The sequence below is a fragment of the Psammomys obesus genome, unplaced genomic scaffold, assembly GCF_907164565.1.
Source record: "Psammomys obesus unplaced genomic scaffold, mPsaObe1.curated_primary_1811, whole genome shotgun sequence".
Classification (NCBI taxonomy): Eukaryota; Metazoa; Chordata; class Mammalia; order Rodentia; family Muridae; genus Psammomys; species Psammomys obesus.
The window spans coordinates 10,223,289-10,245,844 of NW_026592732.1; the positions used below are offsets into that span (position 1 = coordinate 10,223,289).

At 39.3% G+C, this 22,556-nt stretch overlaps 2 protein-coding genes across 4 annotated transcripts in view; one reads left to right on the forward strand and one right to left on the reverse strand.

The window, feature by feature from the left end:
• The window catches only part of Mtmr2 (myotubularin related protein 2), a 54,477-nt gene extending 52,883 nt beyond the window's left edge, over window positions 1-1,594 (forward strand). For both annotated transcript variants that reach the window (XR_008721061.1, XM_055615417.1), the window contains one exon: window positions 1,399-1,594. The gene's annotated coding sequence lies outside the window, so the exon portion shown is untranslated. The remainder of the gene's footprint in view (window positions 1-1,398) is intronic.
• Cep57 (centrosomal protein 57) lies at window positions 421-21,934 on the reverse strand. 2 transcript variants are annotated; one of them, XM_055615419.1, is made up of 11 exons: window positions 21,700-21,934; window positions 16,201-16,357; window positions 12,395-12,574; window positions 11,890-12,011; window positions 10,276-10,392; window positions 9,631-9,708; window positions 6,752-6,862; window positions 5,974-6,051; window positions 3,362-3,597; window positions 2,570-2,714; window positions 421-1,537 (listed from the first exon to the last, which is right to left on the reverse strand). In XM_055615419.1, the coding sequence occupies exons 1-11, from the start codon at window positions 21,742-21,744 to the stop codon at window positions 1,304-1,306; spliced, it is 1,503 nt and encodes a 500-aa protein (XP_055471394.1). In that variant the 5' UTR covers window positions 21,745-21,934; the 3' UTR covers window positions 421-1,303. The 2 variants fall into 2 exon arrangements, with proteins under 2 accessions (XP_055471394.1, XP_055471395.1); XM_055615420.1 differs by lacking the exon at window positions 21,700-21,934 and having other exon boundaries at window positions 16,299-16,352.
• Between the last annotated feature and the right edge of the window lie 622 nt (window positions 21,935-22,556).

Genomic DNA, 22,556 nt, shown 5'->3' on the forward strand with positions numbered 1-22,556 from the left:
AGCAGTTTCTCACCTTTCTGGGGTCTATGAACTCAGTTGTCACTTCATTGTTGCTGCAAACCTGCTCATCAGAAAATTGCACACACAAGTAAAGGTTTATATATAATTACTGGAGATTTATAAATCTCAAAAAAAAAAATCTATATAAAGATTCTAACTAGAATATTAATTCAGCAAGAGACTAGGCAACTTCCAGTGAGTGCCCAGGTAGCACAAACAATTCATGCTATTAAGCTTCTCAGTTATTATAGTATATGACTAGCATGTTCACCAGCCTGTCTAAACCGTTCAGTCACATTGGGCTTAGGTCTCTAAGCACAAGAATAACAGACATGCATTGAGTACTCTTGTTTCTCAATCAGGATACTAATAATGCACATTTGGGATTGTACAACAAATAAAGCTTTTGTCAGCTGACTGTTAAATTTAAAAATTGCTTTATTTATTTCAAGTACCAAATTTATGAAGTTTAACATGTCCATCTATTCAAAATTATAATTTAAATTGACATAATGATAGCTGTGTGTTCTCTTCACATTCTACTGTTATACTATGTGCTAAAAAAGCATGGGGTTTTCTAAGAGTCAAGATTAAAAACCAGTGCTTCAATGAATAACATGATTACAGATAGGGATTGTCTAAAATCTGCAAATGCGTACACTTTACAACATCTCCCTTCTCCTAAGTCTTTATTGCAAAAGTTCATTAACAACTGTTTATGGTTTTATAAAGAAATTGTTACATATTTCATGGGTAACTGACTTAAAATGTTTGGGTGTTTAACAGTGAATTCAATACTGATGAACATCTGAAACACCAAAAAGCAAAACAAAGTCCTCTTAAATATATAAATATTTAAATACAGAAAGTCTCTATCAGCAGTTGAAGATAGTACATTTAATGGTCATATGGAGAAGGAAAAATAGTGGGCACTTCATGCTATGGGAAGATTTAGAAACAAGACTTTTTAAGCACTGACTATGGAGACCGCCCCATATTCTGAATTTTCAAACCCAATTTATATATATATATATCTACACCTACTTAAAAACACACCCACAAAGTAAAAAAAGCTCATCATTTGTTTACAAAATGCAGTATATGAATACAGCAAATTCAAAGAAACACTGCAGCTTCTCAGCCTGTAAAACTCCATTTCCATTTAGTTGTGCTATAACACAAGAGATTGTGTAATGAAAATTGGGCCCCTTACCACCTGCTAGTAATGGCAACATTAGCAAACATGAAACCTGGAAAAGTCTATTGTCATTATCCGGTAAGGTACATTATTTATGACCTGGTATCAGTAGTCCCAACACGGATTATTGCTCTGCAATGAATTCTGTATGGTTTGCATGTCCTTCAGTAACTGAAGATTTTTCTTGCTTTTTTCTCCAGGTCTCTGTTTGGCAAAATCCTTCTTACTTGTGGTCTTTGTGACTCCAGGTGAACGACTGCTGCTATTTCCTTCTTCATCAAGAGTCTTTTTGTTAACTTTTAATTCCTTCTTCTGCTTATTTATGTTTTGTTTCTCCAGCTATCCAAATAATCAAGGCAGAAGAAAAAGTGAATTCAATAAAAACATTTTCTTTTAGCTCAGGTACTTTGTTTTTGATACAGAGTCTTGCTATACATACAGTCATAAACTCTTGATTCTCTTGCCTCAACCTCTTCAGTGCACCAATAACTTAAATAATCTTCCTTTAACACTCAAATGATAGATTCTAGGTGGGCACATAAAGTGCAGAAATCTTAAATCATTTACGATTCAGTACTTAAGTGTGTGAAGATACACAACCAGGTACGTAAGAATATTTATTAAACTAATACTGCGATATTTTCCTAGAGGAGAAAGATGAAGTATAGCTTCACCATTAACCATAGCCTGGATTTCTTTGGGCAAGCTACTTATTTCATTCCACTGAGAATAGGGCCATATCTTAGAAATAAGGTCCCAGTTTCTTCGCCTATAAAATGGGAACCACCCACTTCACAGGGGGTTTATGGAAATTAAATAGGATGACATTCTCAGATACTTGGTATTGTATCAGTGAAACAATTCTTCCATATCATGCAGCATCTGGTAGCTTGATATTTTAACTTCTAAAATCTACTTCTCCTCCAAACTCCAAATTATTGTCAGCCCAGGAGTTGGACTCCTCCTTTGTCCTTGCTCTGTTTCACAGTAATCTCAAATACATGGTGTGTTGCTCTTGATAAGCGCCCTGAGTGGGTTTATTTAATGTGAGTAAACCTTTGAGTCATTACTTAGTATGAGCAAATGTACTACTTTTTCACATATTTACTATTTTGGAAACCAACAAGTTCTAACTGTATGTTAGACAATTTAGTCAAACTCAACCAGTTCAGTGTGTTTATAAAGCTAAGGATATTAAATACATTCAGTAAAGACTTGAATGAAATCTCAGAACTTCTTTAAGTAAACCACTTAACACAGACTTTTTTAAAAACAATTCACAGGAACAGCTTAGACAGGTAAAGACAGTGTCATCAACATATATGAAAGGGGACAAGTGAATCATGACAGACAAGTGAAGGGAGGAGCTACCTGTGCTTGGTATTTTCGCACTTTAGTTATCTGGTTGGCCTTTGCTTCCATTCTTCCCACTAAAGCCTCCAGTTCACACTCTAAGTTGTCTTTTAGTTCCACAGTTGGTGACTCCTGGATGAGTTTAGCAAGCTGCTGGTGATCGCTGCATGGAAAACACAATGGGACTACTTTAAACTTCCCATTTTTAACGTTATGTCCTTTAGATCTCAGCATGGGGCTCAGCACTCTTTAAAACATGACCCATTTTGCTTTTTAACAAAATGCTGCTCTCCCAGGGAATCTGAATTTAGTTCCCAGCAAGCATGCGATACGTAGGTGGCTCACAACCAGCTATGACTCCAGCTCCAGAGGCTCTGATGCCCTCTGGCCTCCGTGGGCACTTGAACACACGATACACACATGAATAAAATAAATGTTTACAAAATGAAGATATATTCAAGTATTCTTAATTCCAGACAGGTTTGGTTCATCCTTTTATCTACTTTCTGCTCCCTCTGTCAGTATTACATATAAAGCAAATTTTACAGGACACCAGTTTTCAAACACTGTTCCAACTCGTCAGTTACATTTGGCTAACCCTCAATGATATCAAGCTCTTACCTAAGCTTTGGCAGTCGGCATCTAACACAATTAGAAAGGGGGGTTTAGCCAGATAGTTATGTTTATTTAACTTCCAGCCAGTGGGCTAGTGTAACATTTGTTAACAAAATTAGGCTTAATAAATTCAAGCAGCTAAAAATGAAATTTTAGAACCAAATGTAACTTTAAATTCAAGAACTCAAAACTCACAAGCTCATCTGCCCAAATTCATCCTGTAAAGTCTGTAAGACTTCTGACAGTTCTTCATTAACCGTGCTGGATGGAGGCATCACTGACTTCTTAGTCTTAATACTTCGTGAACAGGCTTGCTTTGCCAGGGGAATAGTGTTAACAACTCGGTCATTGCACAAAGCTTTACTGTGGTGCTTCATCAGATGCAATACATGCTGAACATTGGCTACCACAGCATGACTGGGACTGGTGGACTAAAGAGAAAGGAAAGTCAAGCAAGCAGTACCCTCTATTCCCATTTTCTATTTCTTAATCTAGGTAAGAGTAAAGCCTTACTTTGCCCCTCCAAAGCCTAAGGCATAAATTACTATAGTGTGGCAAATTAGTAGCCACCCATCCACCATTACACACTTGGTTGATGTACCTACCTCTTTAGTTAATAAAGAACAGCCTTCTGGGGTTGCAGCTCAGCTGGCAGGTGCTTAAGTGACAATTATGAGGCCCTTCTTTTGTCCCTAGCGTTATATAAACTGGGTATGGTGGTGATCACCTGTAATTCCAGCACTTGGGAGGTAGAGGCAAGAGGGCCAGAAATTGTTCACCGTGTGCCCAATAAGTGGGATTCAACACCACTTAACACCACCAAAACCAAACAGCTCAAATGGCCTTGCCTCAGCTTCTTGTTCCTGGCTATCATTACCCTTATCATTACTCTACCTGAAATCCTGTGATAGGCCCTCAAGCAGTCAAACTCTAGGATGGAGAAAACAGCTCTCTAACTGTGGGGCACAGCCTGCACTTCCTGCTTTACCTTCTATGGTCCCTTGACTTATTCTGTGAGCAAACTATTTGCACATGACTTTTTGTTTGTTTGTTTGTTTTTCATGATGCCTTAAAGCCTAGATCAAATATAACCATATTTCTAAAGGCCTGGGTGATTATCAGCTTCACTTTGCCTATTGGCAATTTCTGTATCTGTCTATCATTGTGTTTATCACAATATACTCTATGTGCCTGCATATCTATTCTACATATTCAACTGTTCTTCCAGAGCCTAGAGCAGGGATTCTCAACTTTCCTAATGCTGCAACCCTTTTTGACTGGCATAGGAGTCATGACCCACAGGTTGAGAAACACTATTCTAGACTCAGTGCACATTTTAAAAACATTTTGTTGTTTTTCAAGACAGGGTTTTCTCTGTGTAGCCCTGACTGTCCTGGAAATCACTATGTAGAACAAGGTGACTTTGAACCTGGAGATGCCTGCCTCTGCCTCCTAAATGCTAGGATTAAAGGTGTGCACTACCACCACCTGGCATGTGGTCTCCACTATTATAGTTCTCTTTCTCTGTCTCTCTCGTTTGCATGCTTCCTGCCTTAGCCTCTTGGGTTGGGATTACAGGTATGCACCATGCTCAGGTTTCTTTAAATAGTAGGAAGTACTGAAGTATATCTATATCTGCCACAACATAAAGAATAAAACCCGGTAGCTTTCATGAACTTGTTTCCGATAGAAAATAATCTCAATTGTTAGCTGGGCTTGTCTTTAACTCCATAAGCCACCAGCAGACAGCTTGTTTAAAATGCAGACTTGGGGGAAGAACTTAAGACCTAATGTGCTTGTTGCTTAAAAATGTTGCCTAAGCTTGTCCTGATTAGTTGCATTGGGAAAAGAATCCTACAGCTAAACCCAAATGGAGTGACCCAAGGAATGTAAAAGTGGCTAATGACAATCAGAATAATCACTACTTAGCAGTCACTTATTTACGCAGAGAGAGTGTAATGGCTGATGTGTATACTTTAATATGTAATGAACAAGTCATGAAAAGTTTTGTTACTGTTGCATTTCATAATGTAATGAAAAATTTGGGCTTATAATCTTTTCTAGTGTTTCATTTTTATTACCTATTACATAAGAATGGCTCTATAACAATAAGTAATTTATAAACAGGTTCTTCAAAACCCACAGAGAAGGTCAGCTAAGGAATTTTGTTTTCTTAAACTTTTGGAATAACATTTCCTAAATACATAAAGCAACTTCAACAAGTGTGGTGACCTAAATTCTATTTCCAGAACCCATTGTGGAAAGAGAAAACTCCCTTCAAGTTGTACCCTGACCTTCTCATGTACGGGGGCCATCAGTGCACCCCACTCCCCATTTCTTCATTCTGAAAACAAAGTTTGTAATAAACACTTTAAAATAAAAAACAAAAGTTTGTATAAAAAAATAACATTACAACCATACTTACAGAAGTTTATACAGAGAGTTAGGAGGAAACATGTACTCCCGATTCCAGTTCAAAGCTTGCTTATATCCCCCAAAATGTGTTCTAAAGACTGAAATAGGCCAGAGAGATGGCTTAGCAGTTAAGAACATTGGCTGCTTTTCCAGTGGAATTCCAGGTTCAATTACCAGCACCCACATGGCAGCTTACACTGTAAGCTGTAACACTAGTCCCAGGGTATCCAACACACTTTTCTGGCCTCTGAACACTAAACAGAGATGGTACACAGACACACAGATAGTCAAAACACCCATACACTTAAAGTGTATGGGATCATAAACTTAAAAAGAAAAAAGCAAAAGACACTGAAATAATTTAAACAGAAAAATCAATAGCTACAACTCACCTTTCCTGCAACAAAAGGCATATCGCCTAAGCACAATCTGTAATGTGGCTGTACACCAAAATAGTTTCTAGAACTTCTCTGATGGAGAAAAAGAAAACCATTTTATTTTATTTTATTTTGGTGAACTAACCTAGCATTCCAACTCACTGTGAACTGCCGACTACCTTGCTGTACCAGTCACTTCTTCTGCTGCTGTGACCAAGCAGAATCAAGGCTTCCCGAAGCTACTTAAGGAGGGGTTTACTTGAACCAAACTATAGGCTAACAACCCATCATGGAAAAGCATGGCAGTAGTAGCCTGGGGGTGGGTGGGTATTCATCACACTGCACCAACAGTCAGGAAGTAGAGACAGAAGACAGGAGGTGGGCCAGAATAAAAACCTCTAGGACTGCTTTCCGCTGACTTAATAGGGGACATTTTACATTCACACTACACCATTTGTTTATATTGGGATCATATAGTGTTAAGCAACCTAGTATTACTTGAAGGCTAAGAGTGATGGTCAGCACTAAGAAAACATGTCAGAATTACAGGAACAGTATTCACCAAGTATTTGAACACAGGCTGAATATTCCTAGTATTTTTATGTTCTTCTGTAGTTACCAATGCTTTCATATAGGGCCTCACAACCAGGGTAAGAACTCCTGAGTAAATTTTACTTCACTTTTGAGTATAGAAACTAAGAGTAAACGAGACTTACTGTTCCAAGGTTTTAATACCATAGGGCTTTTGTTTTCTAAATAAAATTGGTACTTTGACTGATTTCAGTTTTCATACCTTTTCTGGTGGTTTAGACTTTTTTCTTTTAATTCTTCTATTGCTGGTTGGAATATATGAAGTTGTGTTATCTTCAAAAATAAGTCTATTAACTTCTAGACCAGTCTGCAACTAGAAAAAAAAAATTAGCACAAAGTCAATACTGTAAAATAAAAGCTTTAATTCACATTTGAGATATATAAAAAAGTCTATAAAATACATCATCTCAATGAAAAAAAGCATGGCTGTACAGTATGTCTTTAGTCTCTCATTTGTGTGCACTGCTGAGCTACAGTTGTTCACGTCTTCCCTGGAAGCACGGTTTCACTACTGGTGGTTACTCAGGAATTAAATGGAATGCATGTAGCTCCAAACGGACATCATGCTGTAAAAAACATGATTACCCTAAAACCAGACTAAGAGCAGCTCAAGAGCAAAATACACTTCTTCCTTTTTAAACTCAAAATTGGCAAAAATTATTTCAGCAAATGTTACACTTATGGTAAAAATTCTACAATCGTTTTTTGTTTTTCTAAGTTGCACTGTCTGTGGTGGAGAAATGGCTCAGGCATTAAGAGCACGTTTTGGCTGCTGCTACCAGAGGCCCTGTTCTCAGCACCTGCCCACATGGCAGCTTTTAATCATCTAACCCCATGTTCAAGGATCCAGCACCCTGTTGTGATCTCTGCAAGCACTGCATGCATGTGGCACACATACAGACAAGTAGGCAGTACCCCCTTATACATAAAACATAAATCTTGGGGGGGGGGGAAGCTGCAAATTTCTCTGAACTAGCTTTCAACAGCCACACTCTCCAAAAATCTATAAACGTGATTATTTTTTGCCTCTCTATATACCAAAAATAGTCTGAATTTGGTAAAAATCCCAAAAACCAGATTTCTTCCCTAAAAAGTTTAAAATTTCTATGTGAGGAAAAGTTCCCCAGAAGTTATGACTGACTTTTAAGAAACAGCAGAAGTAGTGAATGAAATGCAAGTAATACTAAGAACACACCCTCCCCATCATGCACTCTGAGGACACAGTCTTGGGCTCTCCACCCTCAGAACATGACACCCTTGACCATACTGAGAAATACTTTATACTAGACATAACTCCACAAGCAAGCATCCCTCTGGAATATTTACAATGTCAGCAAGTGTGAACAGAAACAGGGGAACCATTTAAGAGCTACTTTTTGACTTTGGCTCATGCCTCTATTTTTCTAGCTGACATCTTATATGTGTGCCTGGGTTTTAAAGTGCTTCTCTTATCATTTCTTATGTGAGTTCTTTAGCACTAAAAAACCCAGGCTCTGAATGGTTAAATAATCTGTTCAAGTATATAAACCAGAACCAGCAAGAAATAGAAAAGCATCTCCCTCAACACCGGCCTTCCACTACCATAGTGTTCGCCATCAGAGCTCAAACTGATAATAATTCATCAATCAGTGAATTTGTGAAAATTTCTACTTAGCATACAAGGACTATACACTAACCCTCAATTTTACATGTGAGGAGCAGAGACACAGTAAAATAGTTTTCCCTAACATCAGAACAAATTCCCTTAATCAAAAATGGTTAAGTGGCCATTTAATGCAACAAACACAGAGAAAGAGTAGATCTACAAATCCTATCAGTTTTAATCAATGATTCAAAGAATTACTAGAAGAAAGATACCGTAATGTATTCCTGCAATGACACCTGAGAATGCAGGGCACTAGACACGATGCACCAGACTATACTACAAAGTCTCCACTGATAACTTCTGAGACCAGGACCTGCTTCCTGGTTACTATAATAAAAGTCATGCACTAGCATAATCTTAAAGAAGTTGGAAAAGATGATCTGGGAAATATGCAAGTAAATAATCAGATGAAAGTCTCTATTTAAAATATAAAACTTTATCTTACAGAGCCTAAACAGGACTTTATTATTGTCACTGTGTCTTATATAATGCAGTTTTGGCTGGAATACATAAACATATGCTTTGAATCTAGAAGTTCTACCACCAGGTGGCTGGCCACTGCATGGTATAAAATTCAAAACTAGGAGAGAGTTCATTCTTCTACTAGAGTAGGCAACTGTCCTGGGCTGGAGAGATGGCTCAGAAGTTAAGAGCACCAACTGCTCTTTCAGAGGACTCGGGTTCAAATCCCAGCACCCATATGGCAGCTCACAACTGTAACTCCAGTTCCAGGGGATACAGCACCCTCACACAGATATGCATGCAGTCAAAACACCAATGTATATAAAATAAAAATAAAAAATGTGTGTCCTGGTATCTTAATAGTTTCAAGGAAAAGTGGCAGCTTTGTTGTTGCAGCACTGAGGACTGAACCAAGTGTCTTATGAAGGCTAGGCAGTTGTTCCACTCAATTGTAACTCCAACCCAAGACACACATGTACACTGGATACTCAATGATCTGGTAGTAGCTTATCACACCTATGCTCTACACAAACACTTCTCTGTCTGACATGTTTTTACCCCACAAGTGCTTTTTATATTTTACATGTATGGATATTATGCCTACATTTATGTATGTACATGTGCCTGGTGCACAGGCGCTGGAAGAGTGTCAGCCTCTATAGAACCAGAGTTGTAGATGATTGTGAGCCACCATGTGGGTTGCTGAGAATCCAAGTCAGGTCCACTGCAAGGACAACCAAATGCTCTAATACTCTGCACCATCTCTCTAGCTCCAACCTCATGGATTTTTCAACTACTGATCCAGACTCTGTAACTTGAAACATCCAAAGAACTGCTCAAATTTTACTTTGCAAAATTACATTCCTAATTTCCAATACTAAGCTATCTCTGAGGTCAATATAGGAAGCTGGCATGCGCATGTGTAAATAGTAACCATTAGAACACGGTGTTTAACTGTTTATTTTTCCACTCACCTCTGCTGCCTGAGCCTGCATACGCTTCCTTTCCTGTTCTTCTTCACGGAGTTTTGACTCCAACTCTTGCATTTTTTTCTAGTGATAACAACGTCAAAAAAGTTATCTTTTTGTAGAGTTTTAAGGATAGTCAAGGCATATTAGTTCATGTGAGTATTGGACCAGGCCTAGATAATATCAATGACATTCTCCCAAGAGTATCCTAATAGATCAACTAATAGTCATTAGTGAGGTAGCTTTGAGTTAAATGGCCAAATTATGGGGAAAAAAATGTCTATGGCCAAAGAACACAGCTTTGTATAAAGGTAAAGACTACATAAAGATAAATCTAGATCTTTACAATATCTCCCAAGGAAAACAAAAGTAAAATTAGTTAAAAAAAATTACATGCTGCCAGTTTTAAGTATCAAAAACATTTCACCTTTCAGTTTTCAAAAAGAACTATCTCATGTCCAACTACCAAGATTGCAAAATGCCAACATTTTTTTAAATTATCTTTTCTTTTTAAAGAAATGCAGTTTTAATAAACTTAAAAATGAATATTTTCTTTAATGTACAAGACCTTTACATTATAAATATACACGTTTATGAGAAAACTAGTGACAACCACAGCATTCTACGTGAGTAAAAGTCATGTTCACGGACTTCTGCAAGGGCCTGCATTGTGGTGAGCTTGTTGTACTCCTGTTCAAGAAGATCCAGTTTTTCCAGCTGGCTCTGAACATGGGTTTGATCTTGTTGCCGTTCTCTTTCTAAGGAAACCTGAGAAACAGCATCAAAATACAGTATGATAATAAAAAAGTTAAAAACACTGCAAATAATCCAGTATCATACTACCTGTAATTTGCCTGTCCTTTCACAGAGCTACTGGGAATGAAAATGGATTCTAGGAATCGAACACTAAGAGAAGACCTAAGTGGTATAGTAATCTTTGAGTCTCACATGCCTTTGGAGGTCAGAGGACATCACAAAAGAGCTGGTTCCCTCTTTTGCCATGTGGGTCCCAGGGACCAAGCTTGGCTTTTCTGGGACTGCGAATGCCTTTATCCACTAAGCCATCTCACCAGCCTTGGAATATTGGAATATTAATCTTAATTACAGTATTTTCCTGGTATGTGGTTTCATATTAATGAAAATATCCTTACACCCTAGAATAAATTTAGTAGAGACACAGAGTACATAAATACACAAATACTTCCAGTCAGTCTGATCCTATTAAGTAACCTGTTAATAACTATGGGAACTCATTAAGTATTTATTTTCTTTGAAAGCAAAATATACTTTCTCCCTCCAAACCTAGGGTCTCATTTGGAAAGATTGCCTATATATTTAAGGAATGAATAAACAAATCAAAATAAATGGGCAAATATACTAGATGGATATATTTGGAAAAGTCCAACACTAAGCACCTGAGTATGCCACACTGCCATTTCTTCACATGTCCATGACAATGGGGAATTATAAGAGAGCTATGAATACTAACAAACAATCCAAGCAATCACACAGTCAAGAGATGGGTAACCTGAGATTAATCACTGGCACATCTTTCCAAACACTGTATATAACTGCATTTAAGTATCATTTCTCAAACTGGGACCAAAAGTTGACAGGGGCTAGAAAATGGTATTTCTCTTTTACAACTGGAGATTATCTAGCATCTAAGCATGTTAAATTGTTCATATGAAAAGGATATTTAAAATCTATACTGGACACTGATATAAATTTTAACAAGTGTAGTAGCTTGGCATATAGCTCATTTGGTAGAGTGCTTGCCTAGCACCAGAAGGGGTGATCCACAGTGGTACCACATACACCAGGCATAGTGGTGTGTGCCTGTAATCTCAACACTTTGGAGATGGAGTCCAGAAGATCAGATGGTCCAGATCATTCCTGGACAACATAAATGAACCCACAAAGGCTATACAAAACCCTGTTTCAATAAGCAAGTTAATTATAAAGTATTTTTTAACTGCATGGAATTTTACTAAGATCAGTGGATTTCAGAGGTACATAGGGTTATTTTACATATTTGATAATTCGGACTCCAAGACATTAACATGAAAGATTGTTTTTCAAATTTTAAGCACAAGTCTAAGAAGTACAACAATCATAATAAATAAAAGCGATCAAACCGCCATCTACCACACTGCACCTAAGAAATTCCAGCATGGAGTTAAAACAATGGTGCCATCAGGCCTCTCTGAGGTCTTCCATTATCTGTCTCCATTCTTGCTTGATTTCAATTGGGAGATGTCATACCTGCTTTTCTAAGACAGATGTCCTCTCCATTTCGGCATGCTTTATCATATTTCTCATGTATTCCAATTGTTTTTCTAAAAGATTACATTTATTTTCTGCAGCTAACAACTGGGATGTCAGTTCTAAAATAAATACATACAAAAAAGTAGTAATTAGCTAACACATAGGCTTGTCCCAACAGCTTGTAAACAGGAACTGGTCCAGAGCTAAGGTTCGTGGTAGAGTGCTTGCTCAGTATGTAAGAATACTACAAAACAAACTGCCAGTCTCTTCCCTTTCAGTACTCCTAGAAACCTCTCTGGAAGATATTATGTTCTTTCTTCTGCGATTGAAATATGACACACACTACCAATAAGCAGTGATGTCACATGCTCATCACAATCACCTGATTATGATGTAATTCTGTAGTCGCTAAAGACAGTGACCACTACAAAATACCAATGTGGAATTCTAAAATAATGTACAATATTTGGATAGATTTTAGTTTCTTTCATAATTAACAAACCTTGATTGTGTTTTGATTCTTCATTCTTTGAATTTTCTCTCTCTTGTATCTGTTCATCCAATACTTTTTTATATTCACTTGTTTCCCTAGACAAGGTTTTCACACTTTCTTCTGCCTGAATCCTTTCCAGTTCTAGGCGTCGAATCTTATCTTGAAGATTCTTAAGAGCAGAAAATATGGCTGCCAAATAGAAAATGCACACCCAAGTCAACAATGCATACAGAGAAGTTCATCAAAAAAAGAGATTTGTATGCCCGGATAACTTCAAAGTCACAGCAATTGTCTGCCTTAGCCTTCCAAGGGCTGAGTTATATGTATGAGCCATAGAGCCTAGTTCTGAAAAGAAAATTTTAGAAGACTGATGCAAGTCAAGTCAAGTAGCAAATCATTAAAAAAAAAACAACCAACCATTATTTCATAAGTTAAAAACAAAACAATAAAATAATAAAAATGAAAAAAAAGAAAAATAAAAAATATGGAAAAAAAAATAAAAACAAAACAAAACTCTCTTGGCTAATTATGCTTCAATTCACAACTGACCTATGGTGCTTTAAATACGAATGACCCCAATAGGCTTATATTTGAATATTTGGTCAACAGGGACTAACACTACTTGTTGGGGTAGATAAGGCCTTGTTGGAGGAAATGTCACTGGGGTGGACTCTGAGGTTTCAATCGGAAGACCAAGCCAGGCCCAGTGTCTCTCTCTCCCTGCTGAGATGTAGAACTCAAAGATACTTCTCCAGAACCAGATCTAGCTACATCCCACCATGCTCCCTGCCACGATAACAATAGTCTTAAACCACTGAAACCATAAACAAGCCCCATTTTCATTTGTAAGAATTATGGGTGTTCATGATGTCTCTTGACAGAACAGAACACTAAAACTGTAGTTGGTATTGCTGTGACAAAGCTGACTACGCTGCTTGTGGACTTTGGATTAGAAAAGCAGTGGAACACTTTAAGTGGGGCTTAATGGTCCCTACTAGTAGGAGTGTGGAAGACAGCAGTGCTGAGAGCAGTATAGGTTATGATGGCCCCCTCTCAAGAGATTTCAGAAAAGAATATCAGTAAGTGGCCTAGAGACCATTCTTGTGATATTTTGGTAAAGAATGTGGCTGCTTTCTAACCTTGTCCAAAAAAATCTGCCTGAGGCAAAATTAAAGAATATTGGATTAATGGCTTTGGGGAGATTTCAAAGGCAATCTATTAACTGTGTGGCTTGGTTATTAGTGGTCATACTTATGCGAATCTATAATGAAAAGGAGCAAGCTGACAAGAAAAAAATACAAAATGTATAGCATAAAGAGAAAAGGAGCTCCAGGAAATGTAATAAAACTAAGTCCAATGCTCAAGAGATAAAAAGAGTAAAAAGCTGGATGCTAAATGGAATAAAGGGAGTTATGACCGCAGGTCAAGACCTCACCTACCTAAGCTTCCAATTTGTGAGAGGAATTAAAAGAAAGTTTAAGCAATGAAGGAATCCATCTACAACAGAAAACTAGTGAAAATGTATTTGAACCAGGGGGCCAAGTTCCGGCACCAGCAAGCAGAAGAACTTGGCAGCTTTGGCTATGTGCTACTTCTTCCTTTACAGTCAAGAATACAAGAAAGGGGTTGTGGAATCTCCCTCTGAGGCTAAGGAAAACTGCTGAGGGCAGGCAAGTGTCAAAGGTGTTTATGAGCACGACAACTCTTATAGAAAGAAAGCACTGCATGAAGCTGTCAAGGTGAAGCCTGGGATTGTGTTGGAAACCCCAAGTTGTTGTAGATACCAGAATTGTGGGATATTTTGCTAAGGATATGTGGAACTAGCCAAAGAAAAAGAAGTGTGTTACAGTCAACAAAGCTGAAAGCAGTTGAAGATCTGAAGAGATTTTTGACATCAGACTTGAGATGTAGAATTTAGAGTTTGTCCTTCTGGTTTTGGTCTTGCTTTGATCCAGTATTTCCTCAGTACACACCCTTTCCTCCCTATTGGAATGGTAACATATATTCTGTGCCATTATATGTTGGAAGTACGTGATCTGCTTTTTGATTTTGATTTTACACAGTGTTATAATTAAGACATTTCTGTGACTTTCAGAAGATTTTTAAATAATGTTGAAAATCTGATACACTTGGGTACTTTTGAAGTTGGACTGAATGGATTTTTGCAACATTATGTTATAGCTACAAGCTTATAGGGGTCAGAAAGTAGAATGTAGTTTGAGTAAAAATGCACCCATAGGCTCATATATTTGAATACTTGGTCAACAGGGAATGGCACTTCTTATTGGGATAAGTGTGGCCTTGTTGGAGGAAGTGTATCATTGGGGGTGGGTTTCAGGTTTCCCAGTGTCTCTCTTTTTGCTGCCTTCAGGTCTGGGTGTAGAGTTCTTAGCTCTCTTTCCAACACGGTGTCTGCCTGTATGCTACTGTGCTCCCTGCCATGATAATGAACTAAAACACTCTTAAACTATAATCAAACCCCAATTAAAGCTTTTCTTTAAAAGAGTGGCCATCATCCTGCTGTCTCTTACAGCAACAGAACATTAAGACAGTCCCAAGTACACCATTAAATGTTGTCAACCTCATGGCCCCTGGATGATGCACTGAAATCAGCAGCTATGGCTATGCATAGAAGACCCTAAAAAAGTGTTCTAACATTCCCTCCTAAAAAATGAGGAGGCTCACAAAGCCTACCAAGCAGCTCAGGAGGCACACTATACAAGGTCCTTTTTCCTAGAGATTCCTCAGAAGTTGATATTAACTGTCAGTTCAGGGAAGACTCATTCTTAGTCACCTGTAGGTTGCCCATGTTCATGTGCGGAAGCTCAATAGACTTTACTGCTTCATCAAAATGGTCTTTAATGGAATTATTTCTTTTGTCTGTGGTTGGTACCTCTGCGGCAAGCAGACATTTGTTCATATATTCCCAGTAACAGGCACAGAACAGACATCTTAAAAGTCTTTATTGTATGTACACACAAGTGCATAAATCTGCATGTGGAGGTCACAGGTCAATCTTGGCTTCCATTTCTCAGGTAACACAGTGTTTGTTCAGCCAAGGTCTTTCACAACTGAGGTTCACTAAAACTCTACATTGGCTGCTCAGTGAACCTCAGAGATATGTCTGCCTCTGGTACACAGCAGTGGGAACAGAAATGGGCTAAAATGCCTTGCTTAAAATAAGTAAAAAATAAAAATAAAAAGGATTCGTTTTGTTTATCCTTTGACACTTTCATATACGTATGTAACATACATTGATCACATATTTATCTGCTTCCTTTCACACTGCCCCAGGACCTGATCTGTAACACACACACTCTCAACAATGTCTGTTTTATTTACAAAAATGTAATTCAGAGTCTAGTCAGTGCTGTCTACAGATGACCCTCACTTTTTACAGAGGTATTTATTCATTTAATGGTAATGGGTGTTTTGCCTGCATATATATCTGTGCACCATGTGCATGACACCAGAAGAAGGTATCAGATTCCTATAGTGCTCTTCCATGTAAATGCTGGGAATTGAACCCACGTCCTCTTGGAAGAGCAGCTAGTGTTCTTAATTACTGAGCCACCACTCAGGCCCCTACCTAAAACTTTGGTTCCTGACTGATTCTAGAGATGACAGATTGATAATATGTGACTCAAAGTATTTTAGCTTCCATTATTTGGTGAATAATGTGCAGCAGTCAATATGAAATGCACAATAAATTCAAAGACATAAAGGTGAAACTTACACTGTTCTAATTTCAAAACACAAGTAAAAAAATTGTTTTAACTAACAAGTAAACAAACAGCATTTACTTTGTTGATTACCTCTGCTGTTGCTTTCTGGATAGGCAAGTGTGGGCTTATTTGGGGAGCGTCGCAGATCACTGTTAAGGAAAGGCTTATCAGGTGGATATAATACATACGGAGATGAAGAATGACGAACCCTACTTCCGTTAGATCTTGATGGTTCAGCTGGGATGTTCTGAAAAATAAAATACCGAAATTACCTTTCCTTTCAGACATTAAATAATACTGTATGCTTCTCTAAAAGACAATAGAAAAGCTGTGCACTGATCTTACAACACAACCCAACCACTATTTATTATGAAGAGAGATAACTTTTAGGGTTAAATGTTTATCTATTTAAGCCACATGGTAAAAATAAATCATGCTCATACCTCAGTACAAACATTTAGGCAAGTCAAATCTTTGTTTAGATCAGAAACAGACACAAATTGCTGAATTACTCTATCATCAATAAACAACATAATATCTTTATTATTTGGAAATTTCACACCATGCACTCAAAATCACTTTCACTTCCCAATTCTCCCATATCCATCCCCTACCATTGTGACTCACCTCCAACCCCTGCAAACATACAAAAAAACTTCTAAGTCCAATTTGTGTTGCCCATATATTCACTGGAGCATGGTCACACTCTGAGTGGCTAGCCCCCATAAAGAAAACTGAGTCCTTCCCCAGCCACACCCCCACCAGAAGCCATCAACTGTACAGAGCTACACTTCAGCATCTTTATCACAGTTTTTAAGAGTTCTATCTTCAATGGCTTCCTGTTTGGGCTGTTACTTTTTTTTTTTTTTGCGGGGAGAAGTTGTCATGGAAATCTATGTCCCTCTTTCTTAACTTTGCATCTTCAGTTATCAATTTCACTGAAAAAGCAGATTCCTTCCCATTTACGGTCAGAAGGAGCACAGATCATGGACTCCCATAAGGTTTCTGGCAACAACACAGACCACGAACATCCTTAAGGTCTCTGGCATCTGCATTTGCCAAGGACATCAGCATGGTCTCCAGTAGCAGTACACAGATATCAGCATGGACCTCTGTCATAGCATGGGCCACAGACATGATCATACCCCTCCAAGGCAGCCTGTGCCAAGGACAACAACATGGCCTCGGGGGCAACATGGACCACAAAAACCAATATAGGCCTTAGCGCAGGCTGGCCCATGAACATCGACATGCTTCCAGAAGGAGCACAGAGCACAGACATCAAGATGGCCCCCAGATGCAGTAGACCACTGACCCAGACTTGGCCCCCAGAGGGAGCCCAACCCACATAGACTTGGCTTCAGGGAACAGCATACAAACAAGAACCATGGCCCCAGACATTAGCATGTTCTTAAAGAATTTATATTTAGTTAGCAAAAGGGGGAAACAATTGTAACACATTCCAGCTTATCAAATATTCTCATATGAAACTATTTCTCTACATACACCATTTGCCACAAATCTACCATGAATCTGGCAAATTTGGGATTATGCTTTACATGATACAAATTTACCATAGTAAACCTCTAAATGTTAAATGGAATTTTAGTAGTAGGTGAATTTATAGTGCTGGACTCTAGATAAGAGGGAAATAATAGCAATGTTAGGAGCTAAGGTAGAAGACAGGATGACTGCCAAATTCTCACATATCTATTTTGCTTTTTTAGATTGCCACAACAAATTACGATTTTTCAATCTCCTAAAGAATGTTATTGTTAAAGTATTGGTATAGTTGTGTAGAGACAAAGAATAAACCACTTCCTGGAATAAACAAAACTATACAAATACCTAAATAATAATAAAACCAAATAATAATAATAGCAATAATTATAATAATTTGTACTTTTGTGTTACAAGTAAAACAAAACATCCATTGTAAGAGCAATTGCAAAACACACTGTTGCTGTGAAAACTACAAGGGGGCAACGAGCTTAGGAAAAGTAGGGACAAATCTCAAAATGAGTCATAATCACATGCTATCATTTCTCAGCCTTTCAGATAAGATCAAATGAGACCTCTCCCCATTTTAACATATGGATGCAGGGACTAACATTTATCTTTTTAAAAGTGTAATGGCAAATTGGTATGAGGTTTTGAAGGTAACTTGAAAAACAGAAAGTTTTCAATTCTTAAAAATATTAAAATATGGTCATTATTATATAGCATTATGACTTGTCTCAAAACCTTAATCTTGTACATAATTAATAGAGAACATTGTGTTTTCATTGGTTATCTGGAACAGCTAGAATCTCATCATTTAACATTCAGAATAAGCTAAGTGATTTTGCTATAGAGTTTGCCCTCCACAAAAGCAGCAGAATCAATTTATGTGACCATCTGAACCAAAAAAATCAACTAGTTCTAAACAGAAAACAAGCAGCAAACATAAAACTTGCCTGTCTGTACTTCTCAAAGTCTCAGTTCCTAAATTAAACCCCTCTTGGTGCCTCTAATTCCTCTTCCCATGACATCTTTTCCAGTGCCATGAAAGGATAACCTTTTCCTGAACTCCAAGAGTCCTCAACCATAGACTGATTTTGAATTTTTAAAACATGCACCACCCCCCATCATCATGTACACACTAATAACAACTATAAAATTTTTACGTAAAATAATCTTTCAAAGGAATTTTTGCAAGGGTTGCTTTAAGTCAACCCTCTTTTACTCAGTCCTATGACACAAACAGCTCATCAAGCTCACCAATTGCTCTACATTGCTGAATTCAATACTCTCAGAAGCGTGGGTCACAAATCATTCACCTAAACACCTCACTGAGTGTAGGGAACAGTGTTTTTCTTCAATCTCCTATTCCTCTCTCTCATAAACTCCCTAGATTAATTGCCACTTTTTTTTTTAAATGCCAGAGTTCCCCAGTATTTGGTCTTCAAGGTTCCTTTCTTGTCTACATGGATTCTCTTGAAAAATCTCATTTGCTCTCAGGCATCTTAACTTTTACTTGTCAGTAGCTTTCAAGTTTAAAATACTGAATTGAGATTTGAACCTAAAACTCCAAACTCAGATTACTCATTACCTACTTGGATGTCTTAACAGGCACCTAAAATGTAATATAACTATAACCAAATTCTTGGTTAGTTCCCAAATCTGCTCCTTTCACAGAATACCAAAACAAATGGCACTGCCATGTTGCCATGTAAACAAAAATCCCAATCATTCAATTTTACCAATTAAGACTTAGGAGCCAGATGCTTGGGTGAAACCCTGCTAGTTCAGCGAGACAGAGAAAGCACCCAGCTGACATTCCTACTCAGCTCTTGTTCCAGAAGGAAAAAGCCCAAAAGTCCTTTCTTCTTCTCCACACTGTCTTAAATACTCTTCTCTCAGTGTCCCTCCTTTCTGTTTACTCCCTGTCAGCTGGCTTCTTGCTCTGACTCTTGACCTAGGATTAACTTGATTGAATCCTGTGTACAGACAGTTTGTGGATTAAATTAAAGGCGTATATCACACACATAAGTACTTGTTTACAATAAACAGAAAGTTCTTGGGTTCAAGTTGTATTCTAGGGCTGAGCCACCGAGCCACTCCACAACTAGAAACAGGGTTCAGAATGGTATCAAATATCCTGCAACAAATGCCATTTACTAAATTGCTCTGTACATAATCTTTGTGTGGAGTCATTTCCATTCACCTCATATCCAATCTCTCTGTAAATCATTCAGGGTTCTTTCTCCATAACATACTTAGAATCCCTTACACCCCTGATGTTCCTATAGTTATTTTTTAAGTTTGAATTACTGTGAAATACTACTTTTCAAACTCAGTAAGTATGCTCTTCCAAACAGCTTGCGAGTTATAACTATCCTTTTAAAAAAAAATCAATTCAAATTATTTCTAATCAAAACCTTTCTATGGCTTTCCAAAACAAAGTACAATTCAAAATTCTTACTATAATTTATAAAACCTCCACATAATATGGTCCCAGCCTTGTTTTGTTTCCTAACGCCTTTGATACTATCTCCTTACCAATTTTTCAGCAATATGATTTTTTATTTCAAACACCTGTAATACACCCTTTCAAAAAACTAACAAATACACAAAAACAAACAAACCCAAAAAAAATGCCAGTGCACAAAATTCATATATTTTCCTACTGAACAGGCTTTAGGATTTCTGTTGGGTTTATCATTAGGACTAAGGATTAACCACATCCCTGTGGCATTGCCTTGAAGGCCTTGGGTACAGTGCAAGCTAACATTATGTACTCATTAATTGCTCTCCAATTTCTAAGTTTTGAGGGCAAGGAAGAGCCCTCCTTTCCCAAGTTTAATCAATCGTGTTTCCTATATAATTCACACATCCCCTGACTCACTTCTCATAGCTTTTCTTTTGCCTTTTATTGATCTTACAGTGAATGAACTCCCAATTGCTTGCTTCATTACTTCTTAATCTCCTCTAGACTTCTTGGCAAAGGTACCATACTGTGTGGGAAACTTGAGATAATCTGACTTTGTCACAAATTCTAGTAGGCATGGAAAGTTGAAACTGATATCCCTAAATGTGACTTCCTGAAGGTGACTTGCAATCTCTGTAGTCTCTCCTTCATCTACTATGAAAATACCCTGGTAGTTTTCTGACATCCCTCATTATTCAATATTCACCCTTTTCTAGCTCTTCTTGCCCAACTTTACTTCTATATTACCTCAGCTTATTCCAAATTACCCTCTGGTGTCCTGAAGTACCTACTGTCTTGCCAGTACCTCAAAAAGCTTGCAGTGCCTTATTCTCTTACAATTCCTTCAACGGGCAGCTACCTCTTCCTCTCTTCAAGAAACTATTTTCCCTAACACTGCCAATCAGTCTCTCCCAGACTCCTCTGGTATCAAAACATGCACTGCAGTAATTATCGAACCAGCACAGTGCCTTGCTCCTCCTTCAGAGTGGAGTTTCTAGTCAATTGGAGTCCAACATCGGAATACTTTGTCACATTTAATTCTAATCTCTTCTTACTGGAGCGTTTTCCAAAAGATTGAGCTCCACAATCCAATTTTACAAACGCCAGTGACTAAACCCTCCGGTGTTTAATGCCCTCGATCGCTCCTCCAAAGCAGCAATTTCCACCCTGAGTCCTAGGCGTGCAGCGGGAAGTGGGAACTTGCGAGCTCCGGCTGTCACTGAGAGGCACTGCACACATGGTCCAAAATGCACTCCGGGGACCACGGACGCCTCGGCGGCTGTCACTCAACGGGCCTGCACACCTACCTGTTCTCAGAGGCCGTTAGGCTCACGTGACCGACGGAGCTTTGTTTTAGCAGGCCTGAGAGTGCACCCACCCCAGCCCGGGGCAACGCGCCACAGCGCCGCCTGCGAGGCCAAGGGGACGCAGGGAGGCATGAGAGGAGGCGGGCAGGGCTGCTGCTTCACAACACAGGTGCACCCTCCCGGAGCGGCTCGCGACCTCGGGCAACCCGCCGCCCTGCGGGCTGTCGCCACACCCAGGGCCCTCCTGAGGCGTGAGGCCACCCGGAGGTCCAGAGAAGCCTGCCAGGAGCCCACGCGATCGCCGCCGCTTACCGAAAACTGAGCCTCAGAAGCCGCGGAGACCGAGGCCGCCGCCATGTTTCGCCTGCGCACCGCGGGCCGCCGTCCTCGAGCCCCTCCTCCGGCTTCGAAAGCAGCCCGCGTGAGGTGAGCTGAAGCCCAGCCCCCGATGGAAGGGGCGGGCACGGGGTGAACCCACCAGGAATCCCGGCCTCACACCCCACAGGGACGCCACACTCAGCGCGCGCGGAAAGGGCAACGCGTCCTGACGGACGTCTTCAGTGACCAATCAGAAAAGCGGACATCTTCTGGTGGCAGGCGAGAGCCCGCCTCTTCTCTCGGTGACGTCACAAGGTAGCGCGGCACTGAGCCTACGGGTCCGGCAACGCCGTGAGTTGACCGACGGCTCGGGGCATCTGGAAAGGGGTGGCTGTTCAGGAGAAGGAAGCAAAGGCTAGGGCCTCTGGAGCCTTCGGCTGCTGCTGCGGCGGATGACGGGAGCCGAACAAAGGCGACTGGGAAGTTGAAACACTTCATCAGTACCCCAGCAATAAATTCCAGAGGGCGTTGCCTCTCCAGGTGAAGTACTGATCTTTTGACCAATAAAGAACAAGAGTAGGAGGGGCTTAATGACATGGTCCAATGGAAACCAAGGGCTTAAAAAGAGCGACCTGTGCCCAATGAGCTCTGGCGCATCGCCCACACGAGGACTGGCTGTGGCTTGTGGGCGGGACTGCTTCAAAGCGGATTTCGCGCTCTCAGAGAGGCGGCCTCCTATTGGTCGGTGCTTTCCCCTCTTTGTGGGCGCTTCCTGTGTAACATAGGCCATGGGCAGGGCGGAGCTTTCAAGTGACGTAAGGTTCTCTGCAGCCAATCATAGAGAGGGACGC

Bases quoted from the DNA above. Each gene is read 5' to 3' on its own strand.
- Cep57 (XM_055615419.1), bottom strand. From the start codon at position 21,744: ATGGCGGCGGCCTCGGTCTCCGCGGCTTCTGAGGCTCAGTTTTCG. The intron at 16,358-21,699 runs GTAAGCGGCGGC...TTTATTTTTCAG, and splicing joins CTTCTGAGGCTCAGTTTTCG to AACATCCCAGCTGAACCATC. The intron at 9,709-10,275 runs GTCCGTGAACAT...TGTTATCACTAG, and splicing joins CAATGCAGGCCCTTGCAGAA to AAAAAAATGCAAGAGTTGGA.